At 47.5% G+C, this 20700-nt stretch overlaps 2 protein-coding genes across 2 annotated transcripts in view; one reads left to right on the forward strand and one right to left on the reverse strand.

Annotated features, from left to right (window-relative positions):
• Window positions 1–19210, reverse strand: fam169b (family with sequence similarity 169 member B). The gene is made up of 8 exons (XM_073025552.1): window positions 19113–19210; window positions 17784–17920; window positions 14087–14186; window positions 11470–11555; window positions 9404–9575; window positions 6437–6619; window positions 4878–5006; window positions 1–1065 (listed from the first exon to the last, which is right to left on the reverse strand). The coding sequence occupies exons 1-8, from the start codon at window positions 19138–19140 to the stop codon at window positions 1037–1039; spliced, it is 864 nt and encodes a 287-aa protein (XP_072881653.1). The 5' UTR covers window positions 19141–19210; the 3' UTR covers window positions 1–1036.
• The window catches only part of pgpep1l (pyroglutamyl-peptidase I like), a 13992-nt gene continuing 12008 nt past the window's right edge, over window positions 18717–20700 (forward strand). Inside the window, exon 1 of the mRNA XM_073025553.1 lies at window positions 18717–18894. The gene's annotated coding sequence lies outside the window, so the exon portion shown is untranslated. The remainder of the gene's footprint in view (window positions 18895–20700) is intronic.

A 20700-nucleotide genomic window follows, 5' to 3' on the forward strand; every position in this document is an offset into this window, starting at 1 on the left:
TAAATGTGTGTATTTATTACACACACACACACACACACACAATCCAAGCAGTTGCTTCCAGTGCGGTAATGGGTGAATGCCCCACTGTACTGTGTTTCAATGTGATGCTAAACAGAGGCTGTATCTGCCCCGGATGTCAGGGAACAGGGAACTAAACAGGACCGAAGGCACAGAAACAGGTCATTGTCCGACCAGCCCTGAACACCATTTGAAAGTGAAACTTGGAGTTCCAGCGTTAGTATCTACCCAACACCACTGAAACTCTGCACGTGGCAGAGATCCGCTGGGATCTTGCTATGCACAGATAGGGTGGTCAGCTTTCAACGTCACAACAGTGACTGCACTCGGGAAGTGCTGTAAATTAGCTTGCAACGTCCTGAGACTGATGCCCGTTCCAAGCCACACAGCTGGAGGTCCCAGGTGGGGTTTAAGCAGCTGACGGTCAAATTCAAAAGTTTAATTGTCATTCAACTATATACATGAATACAGCCAAAACAAAACAGCGTTCCTCTGGCACCAAGGTGCAGAGCGCTGGACCAACAGTCACACACAGCACATATCATTATGATTGCAGAAGAACACAGAGTTACAACATTTTAAAATACTAATCTAGCCCAAGTCCCTGAGTGCCATGACCTGTCGATCGATGGTGCATGGACGTTGTCCTGGAGCCACGTTTCTGCAGAAACAGCCGCAGCAGGGACTCATATCAGGCAGTTGCAGACAAACACAATCCAGCTCGTCTCCCACCAGCTAAACAGGCAGTATAAAATATCAGCAGCGTGAGCTTTTACATGGAAGCTGAGGAAGGGATCCCCCTCGAGGGTGTTGGGGATTGAAGAGGTGTGGATAGTCACTGCTGAACCAGCATTAAGTCACCTGTTTGATCTGGATTGAACGGTGTGTCTCAGAGCGACTTGAGGGAACCTTCCTCTGGCTGGTCACTGCATCTTCCTCCGTTCTTTCCATCAGCGCTCCTGCCCTTTCACCTCGTTATGCCGCACTGCCTCTTCTGCATCCTTGACCCTTAACCCTTTCAGAAGCTTCTGGATTGAGCTGAGTCATCTGAAATGTTTAATGAAAAAAAAACGAGAGTCATGTTTTCTTTTTCTTTTTCCGGTGGCCCAGTCGAATCAAGAGAGGAGGCGACAGAAAAGGACAGGACAAGAGATTGAAAAGGGAGCACTCGCGGGATTTTGGCCTAGGACAAGCGGAGTCATCGTGTGAGGGGACCAGTGTTCGAGTGTGGAGGGTCCGGTGACAACAAGCTTGCATGAGGGAAGTTTCTGGTAAATTTCTTCTTCATCTGTTAGTACACAGTCAGAGCGGTGAGAACGGCTCCGGGACGGTGTTGCATTCTTTGTGTGAGCTGGGAGAATTCTGGGAGACCTCCAGCCTCCCGGATAATCACATCTGCACCAGGTGCACTGAGCTGCAGCTCCTCAGAGAACGTGTTTTTTTATTAAACAAAATATACTTTATTCCAAAATAAAATTATATACAATAACCATTCAAAGACTTTCAATTCTTTACAGTTGGTACCATTACTGTCCATACATTTTCAAAGTTCTAATGTTTTGCCCCCCACGTGGCACTTTGTTCTTTCATATTTACATTCAGGGGGTACACCCACAACCCCCCTACCCCTCAACCCCCACGGGAGAAGGACCCTAGCCTGTGGTCCTTCCCCACCGGGCCCTTGCAGTGGCTGCACCGAGTCTGAGTGTGTCCCTCAGCACGTACTCCTGCAGCCGAGAATGTACCAGTCGGCAGCATTCCCCCACGGACATCTCCGTGTGCTGGTAGACCATCAAGTTTCGGGCCGACCAAAGAGCGTCTTTCACCGAGTTGATGATCTGCCAGCAGCACTGGATGTTGGTCTCCATGTGCGTCCCCGGGAACAGCCCGTAGATCAGAGAGTCCTCTGTCACGCAGCTGCTGGGGATGAACCTCGACACTGCCCCTTCCATCCTCCTCCACACCTTCTCCGCGAACCCACAGTGTGCAAAGAGGTGGGTCACTGAATCCTCCTCTCTGCAGTCCTCCCGTGGGCAGAGGGGTGTGGAGACGACGTTCCAGGCGTACAGGAGGGATCGGACTGGGAGGGCCCCTCTCACCGCCAGCCAGGCGAGGTCTTGGTGCCTGACATGTTAAAGAACTGAAGCTGCAGTTCGATGACCTTCGGCTCACTGAGTAGTCCATAGACAGGAGCTACAGGGAGGTAGTCACCTCTAAGTTACAGGAGGTAGGTACCTGATATAAGATGACAAGAGGCACTGATCATGTGGATAGCCAGAGACAGAATTTGTAAAATGCCTATGAGATGGCTTTTTAGACCAGCCCATGGTGGAGCCCACCAGGGGAAAGGCTAGTCGGGATTACGTGTTGCATAATGAACCAGATTTGATTAGGGAGTTTAAGGTAAAGGAACCCTTACAAAACAGTGATCATAATATGATAGATTTCACTCTGCAATTTGAGAAAGAGTAGCTAAAGTCAGATGTACAGTAGCACAGCTGAGTAAAGGGCATGAGAAAGGAGCTGGCCAAAGTTGATGGGGATGAAGGCAGAACAGCAATGGCTGGAGTTTCCGTTTAGAAAATATTCTACGCTTTTGTTCCTTCTACCGCAAATAAATCGTCGGGAAGGGTGTGGTTATACACTTGCTAGAAGGAGCAGACGTGGAGACTATTTTCAGAGGTGCCAAAGGACCTAGGAGTCCCTCGTGCAGATTTCCCTGAAGGTTAACTTGCAGGGTGAAATGGTGGTGGGGAAGGCTAATGCAACGATGTGATGCTGAGGCTTTATAAGGAACTGGTAAGTATTGTGAGCAGTTTTGAACCCTTTTTCTAAGAAAGGTTGTGCTGCCATTCCAGAACTTTCAGAGGAGGTACACCAGAATGATCCCAGGAATGAAAGGGTTACCCGCATGAGGAATGTTCGATAATGGATCTGGGTCTGTATTCACTGAAATTTAGAAGATTGGGGGAGGGGAACTCTCTTAATCCTATCGAAAGTTGAAAGGCATAGGGTGGACATGGAGAGGATGCTTCTTATAGTGAGGGAGTCTAGGGCCAAAGGACACAACCTCAGAACAGAGGGGCGTCCATTTAGAATTAAGATGAGGAGGAATTTCTTTAGCCAGAAGGTGGTAAATCTATGGAATTCATTGCCACAGGTGGCTGTGGAAACCAAGTCATCTGGTGCATTTAAGGCGGAGGTTCTTTAGGTTCCTGATTACTCAGGGCATGAAAGGTTACGGGGAGAAGGCAAGAGAATGCGCTTGAGAGGGAAAAAAGGATCAGCCAGGATGAAAATGTGGAACAGACTTGATGGGCTGAATGGCCTCATTCTGCTCCTATCTCTTGAGGTCATGTTTAACCAGCAGAAAATCGTAAAATCAGTCAGCTCCATGGGCACTAGCCTCCACAGCATCAAGGACACCATAAAAGGTGAAGCCTTAAGAAGGCAGCATTCGTCACTAAGGACCCCAGTCACCCAGGACGTGCCCTCTTCTCCAATCTGCCAGAGGGACTCACTGCACCCACTGGAGTTTAGAAGAAAGGCGGGGGGGGGGGGGGGAATCACAATGAAACCTATCAAATATTGAATGGTCTGGATAGAGTGGATGTGGGAGGATGTCTCCTATCATGGGCGAGTCTAGAGTCAGAGGGCACACAGAATAGAGTGGCATCCAATTAGAACAGAGATGGTGAAGAGTTTCATTAGCCAGAGGGTAGTGAATCTGTGGAGGCCAAGTCACTGGGTATATTTAAAGCGGAAGTTGATAAGTTTTCGATTAGCCATGGGTTCATTGTCCATCCAGAAATCTGATGGTGGAGGGGAGGAAGCTGTGCCTGAATTGTTGTGTGTTGTCAGGCTCCTGTACCTCCTCCCTGATGGTAGCAAGGAGAAGAGGGCACGTCCTGGGTACCTGGGGTCCTTGGTAGAGAATGCTGCCTTCTTAAGGCTTCACTTTTTATCGGTGAAGAATGGGGGGAGCAAATTGCTGACATTTTGGGTCAAAACGTACATCAGGACTGAGAGGAGAGAGAGAAGATTGCCAGTACAAAGTGAAGAGGGGAGAGGTGAGAAAGCAATCAACCCACGCAGTGCAGAAAGGAGTGAACCCTGTCTCCTCACTCTGTACCGGCCATCTTACCTCTCCACTCTCAGTCCCGATGCAGGCTCGTGACCGGAAACACTGACAGTTCCTTTTGCTCTACAGATATTGCCTGACCCACTGAGGTCCTCCAACAAAATGGAGAGACAAGAGCCCGCAGATGCTGGAATCTGGAAGAACTTGGCAAATCACTCAACATCTTTGGAGAGGAATAAATCGCCGATGCTTCAGGCAGAGGCCTCTCATCAGGACTGGAAAAGAAGGGGACAGAGGTCAATTTAAGTTGGTGTGGTGAGGAGGAGTGCAAGCTGACAGGATGAGACCAGTGAGTTGGGGAAGGGGATGAAGTGAGAAACTGGAGGATGATAGGAGGAAGAGGTAAAGGGCTGAAGAAGAAGGAATCTAATAGGAGAGGACAGTGAACCGTGGAAGAGAGGGAAAGAAGAGGACCAGAGGGCAAGTGAGAAGAGAAAGGGGGAGAGAATAACCAGAATGGGGTATCAAAAAAATAGAAAAGGAGGGAAGGGGAGGAGAAATTGCTGTTTTTGCCATCAGGTTGGAGACTAGCCAGACGGAATGTGGGACTTTGCTCCTCAACCCAAGATTGGCCTCGTAAATTCAGCAGAGGAAGTTGTGGACAGACTTGTTGGAATGGGAATGGGGAATCAAATTGAAATGGTAACCACCAAGAGATCCTGTCCCTTGCAGCGGACACAACGGAGGTGTTTGACGGAGCTCTATAAAGGGGACTCACCGACTGGGGGTCTATCACCCATCTGGATTAGCAACCACACGTTTTCCCTTTGGCTCCAGCCCCCTGGGCTGTCCACTTCCCACAGTCGATCCTGTTCCTCAGGCCGAGCCTGCAGGTACCTGTGGCAAACTGAGAGAGAGCACAGGCTCATTTTCCTGCACCTTGTTCCGTACCCCCATCACCCACTCCGATAACCCAGTATGCAGCTGCTGGCCAATCCCGCTCCTGGGATAGTTCACACCCTTTCTGCTGAACTGCACAAGCCGCCCCATGAAACACTGCATGTGCTGTTTACACAAGAGATTCTGCAAGCGATAGAAACCAGAACAACACACACAAAAAGATGTAGAATTGTTACTTTTTGTAATTTTCCATATAATTTAACTTTCCTACGCTTGTTTATAATTTTTATATAATCACATATACACCTGTCATTTTCTAATAATTTTAATATAGCTGGTTCTGTATTTTCCGGAATTTTCTCAGTTTTTCTGTAGCAAGTGCCACACCACTTGAATCTGGCTATTTTATAGGTTAACTGTTATATTTGGAGTGGTGTTATCTCTAGACAGTCTATCAGACAACCATGACTTCTTTTTAAAATTTTCTCTTTTCTTTGTTCGTTCTTTGCTCTTGTAACACTTAATAAACCGGCCCTAACCACCAAAATTTATACCTCTTTCTTGACTTCCAAAGAATCTCCGAATCAACATCAGCAGATCCAACACTGGGTTAATCCGTGCACTATCCAGCCCTACTAAGCTGGTGTTGGATTCTGGTGTTTTAATCCAAGTTTATTTCAGAAGTCAGGAAAGAGGCACAAAACTTGTTGCTTCGCCGTCGCTCTATTAAGTGTCAATAGAACAAAGAGGGGGTTGAAAACGGATATAGAGGTCTACAAACAGAAGGAGAGTCTAAAGGGGAAAATTGTGCTGTCTCATGGTCAGTTATTTTTACACTCCATAGATAAAGGAAAATTTCATTCAAATTTGTAGATAAGAGTCAAGCACTGAGAAAGCTTTAATCCAAATAATGCAGTACCAAGTGAAGTTTCCAGAATCATAACCACTAGGGGGACACACTGAGTAACTGCATATACGTACTGTGCCCACTAGGAGATACCCTGAACAACTCCATGTATGTACTGTCGCCACAAGGAAGCTTATTAACCTATTGTATGCATTTAAGAACTAGTTAAAATACAAGCAGATAATTGTTAAGTTGCAGAAAAAAATAACTATTAAACAGACTAAACTTTTCTGTTTTGTTGTGTGACTTCAGGGTGCTTGGGGTTGATGTTCTGTTAGTTACTTGCGCAGAGGTGGGGTTGTTTGGGGGGGTCAATGTTTTGTTTTGTGCAGGGCAGGGGGGTTTTGGGGGTTGATGCCCTCTGTTCTTTTGTGTGGGGGTGGGTTTGATGTTTCTGTATGACTTTCATGTTCTTTCTTTACTTCATGGCTATCTGGAGAAGACAAATTTCACAGTTGTATACGGATACATGTTTTGATAATAAATGAACCTTTGAAACAATCTAGTCCAACACTGGTGACTCCCTGTACCTCTGTACATGGCCGGTGAGATGGGTCGGCTGATCCCTAAATCCTGGTCAGCGGGGAACTGACTGCAGAAGTCGGCCAGCATCCTCAGCCCAAGGCCCAGGCGCCGGTGTTTCTTGCGGACGAACACGGTGTCCAGGACGGGCAGCTGGTAACACTGGCTGGTGCCGGCACAGCACAGGCTGCCTGGGACAAAGCAGAGAGAGGCTGAGCAGCAAGCACTTTATCCACCTCGCACCAGCCCACCTGATCCCCAGGACCCTGACGTGCAGTGGGTGAAGGAACAGGACTCCCATGAGATTCTACCACAGACGACAGACAACCTTTCTCCCAGTGTTACTAAAATAAAGGAGCTGCTGACGAGGAAGCTGGATGGAATACCTGTCTATCTGTATCTGTGGTGCTGAGGTAGAGATGAGTGAGAACTTCAGGTTCCTAGGTACAGGTGTCCCCCACCCCTTTAGAGCGTTCCTATGAAACCTTTCTTAAGCCAAAATGGCATAAAGCAAAGAACCATTAATTTATACAGGAAAATTTTTGTAAAAGTGAAAATCCTCTGTAATGTGAGAACTAATGTGGTTACTAATGTAGGCTTTTTGTAAAAGCAAAGTGGCGTAAAGCAGGGGACACCTGTATAAATATTAACATACAAATTGTGCTACACTGTAGCTTAACAGTTAGCATCACACTATTACAGCGCCAATGACTCAGGTTCAATTCCTGCCACCGTCTGTGAGAAGTACATTCTCCCCATGACCACGTGGTGTGTCTCCTTTGGGTGCTACCATTTCCTATCACATCCCAAACGGGTTAGTAAGTTTATTGGTCACATGGCTGTAGTTGGGCAGCTTGGGCTTATTGGGCCTGAAGTGCCCATTTCCATGCTGTATCTCTAGGGTTCTTCTCCCATGGGACTTGAGGAGTGGGGGGGTGTATACCCCCAAACAAGTGTATGTAAATATGGAATAACAGAGTGCCACGTGGGTGGTGAAAAGTGTGAAAATGTAAAGACAGCAATGGAAACAGTTGTAAAGGATTGAAAGTCATTGAATGGTTTATTGTATACAATTTATTTTTGAATAAAGTATATTTTGATTTTAAAAAAATCTCTAAAGTAAGTATCACCAGCAATTTGTCCTGGTCCAGCCACAGAGACACCATAGCCAAGAAAACACACCAGCACCTCTTCTTCTTCAGAAGGCATAAGAAATTCGGCATGTTTCGGGCGATCTTCATTGATCGATTTATTTTATACGGAGGCACCACTGAAACCATTCCATCCCCTACATCTCACCTTGGTGTGGCATCTGCTCTGCTCAGAGATTGCAGAGAGTTGTGCACACAGCCCAGTCCATCACACGACTCAGAAAGCAGCCTATCTGGATGTATCACAGCTTGGAACAACAACTGCTCCCTCTGCGACTGTAAGAAACTGCAGAGAGTTGTGGACACAGCTCAGCACGTCAAGGAAACCAGCCTCAGGGTCCATCATGGACCCTGTCTAAACTTCTCGCTGCCTTGGGAAAGCAGCCAGCATAATCAAAGATCCCTCACATCCTCTCTCCTCCTTCCCATTGGACAAAAGATTTTAAAAGAATCTTGTGAAGGTGCACCGGCACATTCAAGGACAACTCCTACCCCACTGTTATAAGGTTATTGAATGGACCACACAGAGGATAAAGATTATTTGTCTTGCTGCTCTTTCTCTGTAATTGTAACACTATTGTTTCTCCCTTCTATTCTACCTCAGGGTACTTTCGCACAGAATGATCTGTCTGGATGGCAAGCAAACAAAAGAATTTTGCTGCACATTGGGTAAACGTGACAATAATAAACTGATCACCGTATCTAGCATTTGCGTAGTTTGGGCCGTCCCGTCCAACACAAGCCCTCACAGGTAGTCTCCCACACTAAACTACAGATTTGGGCCAAGTTCAGAATCAGGATCAGATTTACTATCACTGGCATATGTTGTGAAATTCGTTGTTTTGAGGTAGCAGTATAGAGCAATAATTTAAAAAAAAATTACAATAAGAAATAGATGTTAAGTAGTGCAAAAAGAGAGCAAATAAAAATAGTGAGGAAGTGTTCATATCTTCATTGTCCATTCAGGACTCTGATGGCAGAGGGGAAGAAGCTGTTCCTGAAACATTGAGTGTGTGTCTTCAGGCTCCTGTATTTCCTCCTTGATGGTAGCAATGAGAAGAGGGCATGTACCGGGTGATGGGGTCCTTAATGAGGGATGCTGCCTTTTTGAGGCACTGCAGCAGAGTGAAAGGGAGAGCAGATTTTTACACCAGGTTCCTAACAAAATAACAGGATCAATAAACCATCTCTTTATAGATAATCCTACAGATAATACAGTAGCACAGCAGGTGGAGCAGCTGCCTGACGGTTCCAGAAACTCAGGTTCAATCCTGACCTCGGGCAATGTCCGTCCGACCGTGTTGGTTTCTCATGGGTAATCCAGTTCCCTCCCACATCCCAAAGCAAGTCAACTGACCTCTGTAAAGTACCAGACACAAAATGCTGGAGCAACTCGGCAGGCCAGGCAGTATCTAAGGGAAAGAGTACAGTTGACATGTTGGACCAAGGTCCTTCAGCAGGACAAAAGCTCGGGGTAGGCATCCCTGGAAGAGATTTTGCAGTCTCTGCCTGAAACATCAGCTGTGCTCTTCTCCATAGATGCTGTCTGGCCTGCTGAGTTCCTCCAGCATTTTGTGTGTGTTGCCTGGATTTCCAGCGTCAGCAGACTTTCTCTTTTCTGTAAAGTATCCCTGGTGTGGAGGTGAGAATCGGGGGGGGGGGGCAGTTAACGGGAATGTGAGGAGAAACACTTCTTACAGGGGAAATTAGGAGGGGATAGGATTGCTCCGCAAGCTGGCATGGAGTTGATGGGCAGCAGAATCTCTAAGTCATAAGGAAATATGAATGAATGACTCCTGCTCCGTGCGCTGAGTACCAGTGTACCTTTCAGCTTCACAGTGTAGAACCCAGCCGCCTCCTTGTCCTTCCAGAAGATCTTGGCAAACTCATCGATGGGATGAGGTCGGAAAGGAAGGACGTCCGGTGGTCTTTCCCTGTTCCCACAGATCATCCGGTTTAACAGGTAGAGCACAATCCGTTCGCCAACTGACCGCACCTGAGAGACACACTGTCAGCTCATGTTCACATTCAGCCAAGGACGACTCCATCCTCTGAGCTCAACTGACCCAACCCACACCCACTCCCTCACACTCCAGCTGACTCATCGCGGGTCTCACAACACTGGGTGTGTGTTTACTGACTGGGGTATCCCGGGATCCTCCCGCCTCCCATCACATTCCCACCCACTGTCCATGTCCACTTCCCCAATAAGAGCCAAATGTTTGTCCCAGCCCAGCGTACGGTGATAACACAGGAGAATCTGCTTCTCTAGATGGAAGTGCTCCATCTCAACAGCAGTTCCCTACCATGACAGGGCACCCTTCCTTGATGGAAATACCTGAGTCAAATGAGGTTCTCTACTTTGATGTTGGATCCAACTGTTCAATTCTTAGATTAGGATGTTTAATTCACATTTTCATTGCAGTTTAACAATTATCTGCTTGTATTTTAAGTAGTTCTTATATGTGTATAACAGTTTAATATGATTCTAGTGGTTATATTGGATTGGTATGATTCTGAAAGCTTCTCTTTGTACTGCATTATTTGAATAATGGCTTTCTAATTGGTTGACCCTTATCCACAAATTCAAATGGAACTTTTCCTTATCTATGGGTATAAAAATAGCTGCCCCACAAGGCAGCACCATCTTAGTTCTTTTGTCTTTCTCTCTGCTTTGTAGACCTCTATCACTGTTTCAACTTTCCTTTGTTCTATCAATGCTTAATAAAATGATGGTGAAGCAACAGGTTTCGTGCTTCTTTCCTGACCTCTGAACCAACGTTGGATTAAAACGTCAGAACCCAACAAGAAGTATCCTCCTGTGGGTTCGCGGAGAAGGTGTGGAGGAGGATGGAAGGGACAGTGTCGAGGTTCATCCCCAGCAGCTGCGTAACAGAGGACTCTCTGATCTACGGGCTGCTCCCGAGGATGCACACCGAGACCATCATCCAGTGCTGCTGGCAGATCATCAACTCGGTCAAAGACGCTCTTTGGTCGGCCCGAAACTTGATGGTCTTCCAGCATACGGAGATGTCCGTGGGGGAATGCTGCCGACTGGCACATTCTCGGCTGCAGGAGTACGTGCGGAGGGATGCACTCAAACTTGGTGCAGCCACTGCAAGGGCTCGGTGGGAAGGACCACAGTCTAGGATTCTTCTCCCGCAGGAGTTGAGGGGTAGTGGGGCGGGGTGTATACCCCTAAACAAGTGTATGTAAATATGGAATAACAGAGTGCCATGTGGGTGGCGAAAAATGTGAAAATGTAAAGACCATAATGGAAACAGTTGTAAAGGATTGAGAGTCATTGAATGGTTTATTGTATAATTTTATTTTTGAATAAAGTATATTTTGTTTTTAAAAAAATCCTCCTCGGTGGAGAAAGCCTATTTTGAAGGAGGTTCAGAATAATGGACATTCTCTTTTCTACTCTTTCCCATGGAGCAGAAGATACAAAAGCCTGAAATCACGTGGCGCCAGGCTGAAGGACAGCTCCTACCCACCCGGTAATAAGGACAGAGGTGGCCCACCCTGGGGTTGAGAGCTGTGTGGGTATGTGTAGGAGGGCAAGAGGCCCATCTTCCTGTTGTTGTTTTGTTTTCTTACTGCTGCTGTACTTGTTGCTTGTGTTGTCCTGCTGAACATTGTGGGCATCTTGTGTTGGCACAGAATGCGTGCTGAGACCTGCAGGCTGCCCAGCGCATCCCTTGATTGTGTTGGTTGTGAACGCACACGACTCATTTCACCGTACTTTTCCATAAACGTGATAAATGAATGAATCTGTACCTGACTCTCCTGCTCCCGGCAGCCATTGGTGAACCGGCCGAAGCTTACGGACCCTGGGCAGAAACACACTCCCTGCCTACCCACGGAAGCTTGGCTGAGCCTCTCACCTGGACCAGCTCCTGCCTCCCACTGTCAGACGTCGTCAGAGCTTCATCCAGTGAGCACCAGCCAGCTCCCAGGTACACAGCAGCCACTGCAAGGCAGCAACAGAGGGATGAGGTCGGGGGGGGGGGGGGGGGGGGCAAGAAGAATCATGCTATCCTGCTGTTGAGGGCAAGTGGGAGTGGACGTTGCCCTCAGGAGAGGATAGGCCAGTCAGACAAAACCCCCGTGTCATTAGGCAGGAGCTGTTCGTCTGTGTGCGCACAGTCCGGTGCCGACCACTCCGTTTGTAGCAAGTGCGTCAAGCTTTTCATCGTGACCCTGGGCCTTCAGGTGAAGGTCAATGTTCACAGTGGCTGGGCTGGGACGGAGGAGGTAGGTCAAGACTGGGGGAGGGGTGGTTAGATAAGGCAGATGAGTGAATGGTAGGAGGGAGGAAGGGGAGCCCAGAGGAGCAAGGAGTGGGATATAATGGGTTGTGTAGGAGAGAGGTTTGGCAGGGAAAGGGACAGAGAGGAGGGGGCAGAGGAGACACCGTAAGACACAGGAGAAGAATTAGGCCATTTGCCCCATCGAGTCTGCTCCACCATTCAACCATGGTTGAATCGTCTTTCTCCCCCTCCTCAGCCCCACTCCCCGGCCTTCTCCAAGTAACCTTTGATGCCATATCCATTCAAGAACTATCAAGCTCTGCCTTAAATACACCCAATGACCTGGCCTCCACAGCTGCTGGCGTAAAAAAATTCACAAATCCATCACCCTCTGCCTAACGAATTTTCTCCGCATCTCTGTTTTAAATTGACACCTCTCCATCCTGAACTCCCCCACCATGGGAAACATCCTTTCCACATCTACTCTGTCTATGCCTTTCAACATTCAAAAGGTCTCAATGAGATCCCTCTTCGTCCTTCTAAATTCCTGTGAGTACAGGCCCAGAGCCATCAAACATTCCTCGTATGATAACCCTTCCATTTCCAGAATCATTCTTACGAACCTCCTCTGAACCCTCTCCAATCCTCATCTTTTCTTAGATGAGGAGCCCAGAACTCTTCACAGTACTCAAGGTGAGGCCTCACTGGTGCCTTATAAAGCCTCAGCATCACATCCCTGCTCTTGCATTCAAGCCCTCTTGATATGAATACTAACATTACATTTGCCTTCCTCACCACCGACTCTACCTGCAAGTTAACCTTTAGGGTGTTCTGCCGAAGTCCTCCCAAGTCCCTTTGCATCTCAGGTTTTTGGATTTTCTCCCCGGTTAGAAAATAGTCTGCACATTTATTTCTACTACCAAAGTGCATGACCGTACATTTTCCAACTTGGGGTGGGGTGGGGGGGGGGGGGTAGTCAGGGAAAGTGTAGAGGTATGGAGAGAGGGAAGGGGGAGGAGAGAGTGAGGGGGCAGAATTGGGGAGAGAGGAGAGTGGAGAGTTGTGGAGAGAGGTGGGGAGGAGAGGGTGAAGGGGGAGTGTATGTGGGGGGACGGGGAGGGGGGTGAGGGGGATGGGAAACAAAGGGAAGACTGGAGAAATGAAAGAGCGGGGAGTAACAGACAACAGGGACAGGAAGAGGGCAGAGATGACTCAGAGAAAATGGAGATAAGGGGAGAAGAGACAGCAAAATAGTGTTTGGAAAACTAGGAACAGCTGTTGTATAATTAGTGTGTCCTTGTTACTCTGCCAAGGAAGAGGGTTAACAATCCCCGTTTCCCTAGCTTTCAGTCCTGGGCAGATGTGTCCATTTATGGCTCTCTGCTGTCATCTAGTGGTTGTGCACGAGTACTGCAGGTACGAGCTCCTGAATCTGTCCCACCTGCCTGGTTTTTCCTATGGCAAATCTACTCGACTCCACACCTACATGCAGTGGGGTAATGTCCACGAGATCTCCCTGTGCATCTGAATCGCACCTTTCTGGTCCTTCCTTCCAAGTGTGTTGCTTCTTTTCATTTATCCAAGCAATTTCCATGGTACTGGAAACTGCTTCAGCAGATCCTCTCCTACCATGATGAGGCTAATCTCAGGATGGAGGATCAACACTTCATATTCCATTTAGGTAGCCTCCAACCTGATGGCATGGACATCGACTTCTCCTTCCCAGTAACTTTTCTTCCCTACCCTTCTTCTATTCCCCACTCTGGCCTCTTACCTCATCTCCTCACCTGCCTATCACCTCCCCCTGCTGGCCCTCCTCCATCCCTTTCTCACATGGTCTACTCTCCTCTCCTATAAGATTCATTTTCTCCAGCCCTTTGCCTTTTCCACCTTTCACCTCCCAGCTTTCTTCGTTATTCTCCAGTCCCCCACCCACCTTCTAGCTTGTACTCTTCCTCCTCCTCCCTACCTTATCTTGGCATCTTCCCCCTTCCTTTCCAGTCCCGATGAAGGGTCTCAGCCCAAAACATTATTCATTTCCATAGATGCTTTGCTGAGTTCCTCCAGCATTTTGTGTGTGTTGCAGCAGATACTTTGACAAGAAATTTGCAGAAATGCAAGACTTTCAAAGTCAAGCTGTAACTATTGTGGGTGGGGCAACTTGCTGAGCTGCAGCCAGGTGAGTATAGACAGAATGGGCTGAAGGCACTCCATCCTGTAATAGTTTCCAGGCATCGAGGGGTGCACGTACCTGTCTTGTCATCCTGCGGACTCAACAAGCCCAGTATCTGGTGCTCAAGGCTGTCCTCGTACAGGTTAAAAAAGGCCACAGAAGATGGTGTTATAGCAAGCTGGAAGAGAGACAAAAGTTAAAACACAAACAATAAATTTAAATTAAAACACTATTCTTGCACAGCAAGATTCATTCCAACTATTTATTCCTGCAGCAGATACATTAACATGTAAAAGGCATCTATACGGATAAAAGGATCGGAAAGGTTTAAGAGGATCCAGACAAATGGGACTAGTTTAGATGGGGATCTTGGTCAGTACAGAGTATTGGGCCAAAGGACTTGTTTCTGTGCTGTAGGGCTATGACTCCAATGTACCAGCAGACACCGTATGCTGGAGACAGACTGTCCACTGATACCTTTGTCAATCCTACCTACTTTCACAGCTATCATGACTATACCTCTTCCCACCGTGTCACTGTAAAAATGCTATTCCCTCTTCACAGTTCCTCCGTCTCCACTGCTTATGTTCTCGGGGAGATGCTCACCCACCCATCTTCTTCCTCGCCTTCCCCTCGGTCCACTTCTTATTCTGGGCTCTTCCTCCCTCCTTTGCAGTCCTAATGAAGTGTCTCAGCCTGAAACTTCGACTGTTTATCACTCTCCATAGATGCTGCCTGACCTGCTGAGTTCCTCCAATTCTTTGTGTGGTACCGTGTACTCCCTTTCCCTAAGGACTTGTCATTGGAAGAGGGAAGGAGAGTTGGGCCATGATCCGGACATGTGAATGGCTACATCAGCAGGTTGACAAAGAAGTCACTGAATGGGCTTGTCTCTCTCTGGGTAAAATCAGTTTGAGACACTACAGCCAGTCACCAGGAACTCCAGCCCTGCAATCTCTGACAGTTATGTTAATATCAAACTATTATGCCCACATGCTTGACCAGCCCAACTGCCATAGTGTGTCCATGGACAGCACATAAAGCCAGCTTCCTTTCCTTGCTGACAATCAACACAGGTGCACTGCTCTGCTCCCTCAACATTCTAGCCCATCTATAAATTTACTGATGTCAATTGTAGTTGGCAGAATCACAGATGGTGATGAGATGGCATATAAGAGTGAAACTGATTGGCTAGTTGAGTTATGTGTTATGAGTGATGAACAGACCTGATGGAAATGGGGTGCAGAGTTAACCATTCCCCCCCCCCCCCGAGAACTATGAACTATTGCTGTTGCTATGCTGCTACTGAGAGAGAGAGATAAAGCCCAGGCAAGAACATCTGCTACAGATAAGAGGCAGAGAGACTGTTGATTTATTGTATTTTGGCTCTTCCTGGATTATTTACCTTTCACTACAAGGACTTTACTTTGCTCGTTAACATTCCTCAGGAGATAGCAGGAGTGGCCTGATTTGATGGACACTATCATTCAGAGTTGATGGATAGCTGAGACCCCGTGAGTGGGGATAAAAGACAGGTCTGGGGAGACACCCCTCAGACACACCAGTGGACACTGACTGAGTGTTGTGAACCCACAAGAAAGGTGGGGGCTTCGGAGACCGAACCAGGAGATCCGTCAATAAAGCTCACAGTGTTACGGCAGGGCCGGTGGGGACTTGTGTGTGTGTCCACTCATGCCAGAGTGACGAGTCCACCACAGAAGAACGGTCCAGCTGAAGGACCGAGGGGTCATAACTGAATGACCACAACGATACGACGGAATCAGAAAGCAATAGGTTTGCCTGCTGCAGCTGCCTAATCTCTCGCTCTCTCGCTCTCTCCGCAACGATTACAACACAACAACCATAACTACCTCGGCATGTATGAACTGAACTGAACTTTATACTCTTCTATGACAATTCATTTACCCCTAGACATCAATAGAGCTTGTTCATTATTGCTTATTATTGTTCCTACATTTTTAGGTTTATTATTGCTAACTTATTTTATATGTATATTTGCATTTTTGATACTGTATTGTGTAGTTTTCTAATAAACACCTTTAGTTTTGGTACCACCAGACTCCAACGGATACTTGTGTCTTTGTAGGTCTGACACCCAGTTACGGGGTACGTAACAGCTGTGGGAATGACAACCTCACACGCAAGGTCAGCAAGACCCAGACGTTAATTGTGGACTTCAGGAAGGGAAATTTGGGAGAGCACATACCAGTCTTCACCAAGGGGTCAGCATCGGAAAGGGCGTCAGTATCTTCGAGGATCTATCCTGAGCCCATCATACTGATTCAGTTACAAAGAAAGGATGCCCGCGGCTGTTCTCCATTAAGAGTTTGAGGAGATTTGCTATGTCACCCAGAGACCCTTACAAATTTTTACAGATGCACTGTGGAGAGCATTCTGATTCTCCCTGTAGCCGCTACACTTTCTTCTGCATTGTTACTATTTCACCTTGTTCTACTTCAATGCCCTGTGTAATGATTTGATGTGTATGAAGAGTAGGCAAGACAAGCTTCTCACGGTATTTTGGTGCATGTGACAATTATGAACTAGTACCTCTGCTAATACCTTAAAACCACAAAAGCTTACAGCCTCCACTTTTGACCAATGTTCCCTCTAAGCTTTGTGCACGTACACACATCTTTTGATACTAAGCGCACAAAAGGTTCTCACCCCCTACTTCGTTGGCATGTTAAATATACTTCATGAGCATACACAATCACATTTCCTTTTCCAGTTTCGGATGTGGGGGGTGTTTGTTACGATTTCTCTGCAGATTTTAGAACTGGCTTACTTATACTGTTTTAAAATCGAAAAAAATTATTCAGTGCGCGCATGTTGTTGTCACTAGGCAAAGACTTGAACAGCACAAGATTTTTGTGCACACTGGTCATTACAAATTAGAGGGAACATTGCCTTTGACCAAACATAGGAACCCGTGCATTAATATCTCCTACATGAGGTGCCTTGTCATATTTTTGCCTCCTGTAACGCTTCAATGATTTAAAGGTGATTAATTAAATACACATTGCTGCTGGTTAAATTTGCATACCATGTTTTGATTGGGTCTCTTTACCATTAAATCAAGTCAAAAACAATCTACAACATGGTTGGTGTTGGATCCCACTGCTTAACTCTTAGATTAGACTGTTCAGTTGATATTTTCTTTGCAGTTTAACAATTAAGTTTCTGATTGTATTAAGTACAGGTGTCCCCCGCTTTACGCCACTTTACTTTTACAAAAGACCTACATTAGTAACCTATTTTCGCATTTCAAAATGGATTTTCGCTTTTACAAAAACTTTTCCCATATAATGGTTCTTAGCTTTACGCCATTTTGGCTTAAGAACAGTTTCATACGAATGCTCTACCTTTGTAAAAAGGGAGGGGGAAGCTCCAGTAGTTCTTATGTGTGTATAACAGATTAAAATAGTTTGAGTGGTTATATTGGTATAATTCTGGAAGCTTCTCTTGGCACTGCAGTATTTGAATAAGTGGTTTCTCATTGGCTAAATCTTATCTACAAATTTGAATGAAAATTTTCCTTATCCATGGATACAAAAATAGCAGCTCCATGCTAGGTGCCATCTTAGCTCTTTTCTCTCTCCTTTTGCTCAGCAGACCTCTATCACTGTCCTTTCAAAATTTCCTTTGTTCCATCAATGTTTAATAAAACGATTCTGAAGCAACACATTTTGTGCTTCTTTCCTGACTTTTAAAAGAACTTTGGTTTAAAACAACTGAATCCAACACTATTTACCTGTTCGCCACTGGTTAATGTAAAGAACTCAGTGGATTCCTCATTCCTGTTACGAAGCCTTGACAAGTAATCTTCTGTTGACCATGTTAAATGCTCCCAGTTCCCACTGGTTATAGTATCCACAGGAGAGCGAGACCCTGGCAAGACAAAATAACCCATTGCTGATATAACTGGTGCGATTCTACCCAACTGCTGAAAACTGGCTGGTCGTGACACAACCAATGCACAGGGATCACCCACCCCCATGAAGTGGTGTGATCCCTCACCCTCTCACCCTGAAGTGGGGGTGCTCCCTCACAACATCATCCACCACCACCTCTGCTCCCTGCACAGGGCTGCTCCCTCATCCCTTCCCCTCAGCAGTAGGGCACTCCCTCACCCTGAAGTGGGGGTGCTCCCTCACAACAACATCATCCACCACCTCCTCTGCTCCCTGCACAGGGCTGCTCCCTCATCCCTTCCCCTCAGCAGTAGGGCACTCCCTCACCCTGAAGTGGGGGTGCTCCCTCACAACATCATCCACCACCTCCTCTGCTCCCTGCACAGGGCTGCTCCCTCATCCCTTCCCCTCAGCAGTAGGGCACTCCCTCACCCTGAAGTGGGGGTGCTCCCTCACAACATCATCCACCACCTCCTCTGCTCCCTGCACAGGGCTGCTCCCTCATCCCTTCCCCTCAGCAGTAGGGCACTCCCTCACCCTCTCACCTTGAAGTGGGGGTGCTCCCTCACAACATCATCCACCACCTCCTCTGCTCCCTCATCCCTTCCCCTCAGCAGTAGGGCACTCCCTCATTCCTGACCATCCATCAGTTGGGTGCTCCCTCATCCCTAGCACTCCAGAGATCAATGTTCCCTCATGCCCCCATCCGTGCCCCCAACCTCTGCAAAGGGGTACTCCCTGCAATGTGATGCTCCTCTGTCCCCTCCCTTACAGTGGGGTGCTCCCTTGTTCCTGTCACGGCCGTGAGGCGCTCCCTCATAACCCCTCGCAGTGGCGGCGCTCCCTCGAACCCGCCCCCGTCGCAAAGGGCGCTCCCTTATTTCCGCTCCTCCCCGGCGCTCTCTCTCTCGGACCCGCTCCTGCAGCCGTGGAGAGCTCCCTCCATCCTACGTGAGTAGTTGTGTCAGCCCGCGGGGCGAGGGACGAAGCGATCTCCGGGCCTGGTCGGCGTTGAACCCGAGGCCTGACGCCCGAAACGCGGCGTCTCCCCGTCCCCAGCGGCTGCTGGCTGATCCACGGTGGCGGGCCGGAGCCTCGCGGTGTTCCCGTCCCTCACCCCGGTCTCTGGCCTCCCCCGCCCGCTGCCCTGGGCCACCCGGACCCGTCACCTGCCGGCTCCGCTCCTGCTTCGTCCATAAATCTGGCAGAGGGGCGGAATAACCTGGGTAAATAACTCAAGAGTAGTGATTGATAAGGGGTAAGTAACCTCGGTTAAAGGTGCAAAGAATGATAAATAACACGAGGATAATATCAAGGGTTAATGAGTTAATAACAGGCATAAATAACGACACGGTTGGGTAATTAACTCAGGGTTAAATAAATCGAGGGTTTAATAATTCAGAGATTAATTAACGGAGATTGAATAATTTGGGGATAAATAACTTAGAAAATAATAACCTGGGGTGGTAAATTGTGGGTTTATGATCAGAGTTGTGTGGAGGGGTACATGATGGGCGGCTGAAACAGGGGTAAGTGCTGAAGGCTGCGGAGGGATGTTTGATTAGTGTCCGGTAATAACAGGGGTGGAGGAAGGGGCTGAGAACCTCATGGTGTGGGATGAGGGGTTCAAAGAATCTGTGTGAGAGAAGGGATGGGGCAAATGACCTTGAGTTTTGAGGAGAATGGATGAGCCCAGGCTGGAGGTGGGTGTGACCAGAAGAGGAGATAGGGTTTGTAAATGACTGTTGGGGGAAGGGGAGGGGTAAAAGTTATGTGTTGGTGTGGGGAGAGAGCGGAATTTGAATATTGAGGGGCAGGAGGAGGTGGGGTACATGAGAAAAGTGGACACAGCTGAGAAATTGAATGTCTGGACAGGAGGGGGAAGGGTGTAAATGACCATGTGTGTAACCCAGGTTAGAGGTGAGGGAGGACAAGTCAGTGAGGATTGATTAGGGAGGGGGCATTTGTGGAATCTGACCAGGACATGCAACCCTCTCCCACCAGGCGTGGATGACGGGATTTCTCTGGGTGTATTTGGATTGTTTCTTCTGGCGTGTCAGAGGCCAAGGGAAGACCTGATGGAAGTTGTAAGATTTTGAGGGGTGTAGACAGTCAGAATCTTGAAAAAGCCTGAGAAGAGTTTATTAGTCAGAATCTTATTCCCAGGGTAGAGATGTCAAATACTAGTGGGCACAGTTTTAAAGTGGGGCGGGGGGAGGTGTTTCAAGGGCATGTGAGTGGGGGGGGCAAGGTTTTTTCCCCACACAGAGAGTGGTGAGAAAGCGTTGCCAGTGCTGGTGGTGGAAACATAACAGACATTTAGCAAGCCTTCAGGTAGGTATATGGATATGTGGGAAATGGAAGGATATGAGTCAAATGTTATCAGAAGCAGACTCGATGGGACGAATGGCCTGCTTCTGCTCCTATATGTTATGGTCTTAAGCAATTAGGGGGTTTCACGGTAGCGTAGCAGTTAGCATTACAGTATTCTGAGAACACGGGCCAATTGACCTGTTACTGTCCCAGGTAAATCATTTCCCTCTACTCCCCACATATCCATACACCTATTTAAAGGCCTAAACATCTTTGTTATCAGTTTCCACCATCACAAAGGAGGTGGAGTACACTTTATAATTACGTCAACGTGGCGGGTCTGTCTCAGTGCTGCTCACCTGACTTGGAGCATCTAGCGGACAATAAACTCATGAACACCACCTCACTATATTTTCCTCTCTTGTTGCAGTACTTGTGTAATTT

This window comes from Hemitrygon akajei, chromosome 21, assembly GCF_048418815.1.
Source record: "Hemitrygon akajei chromosome 21, sHemAka1.3, whole genome shotgun sequence".
Classification (NCBI taxonomy): domain Eukaryota; kingdom Metazoa; phylum Chordata; class Chondrichthyes; order Myliobatiformes; family Dasyatidae; genus Hemitrygon; species Hemitrygon akajei.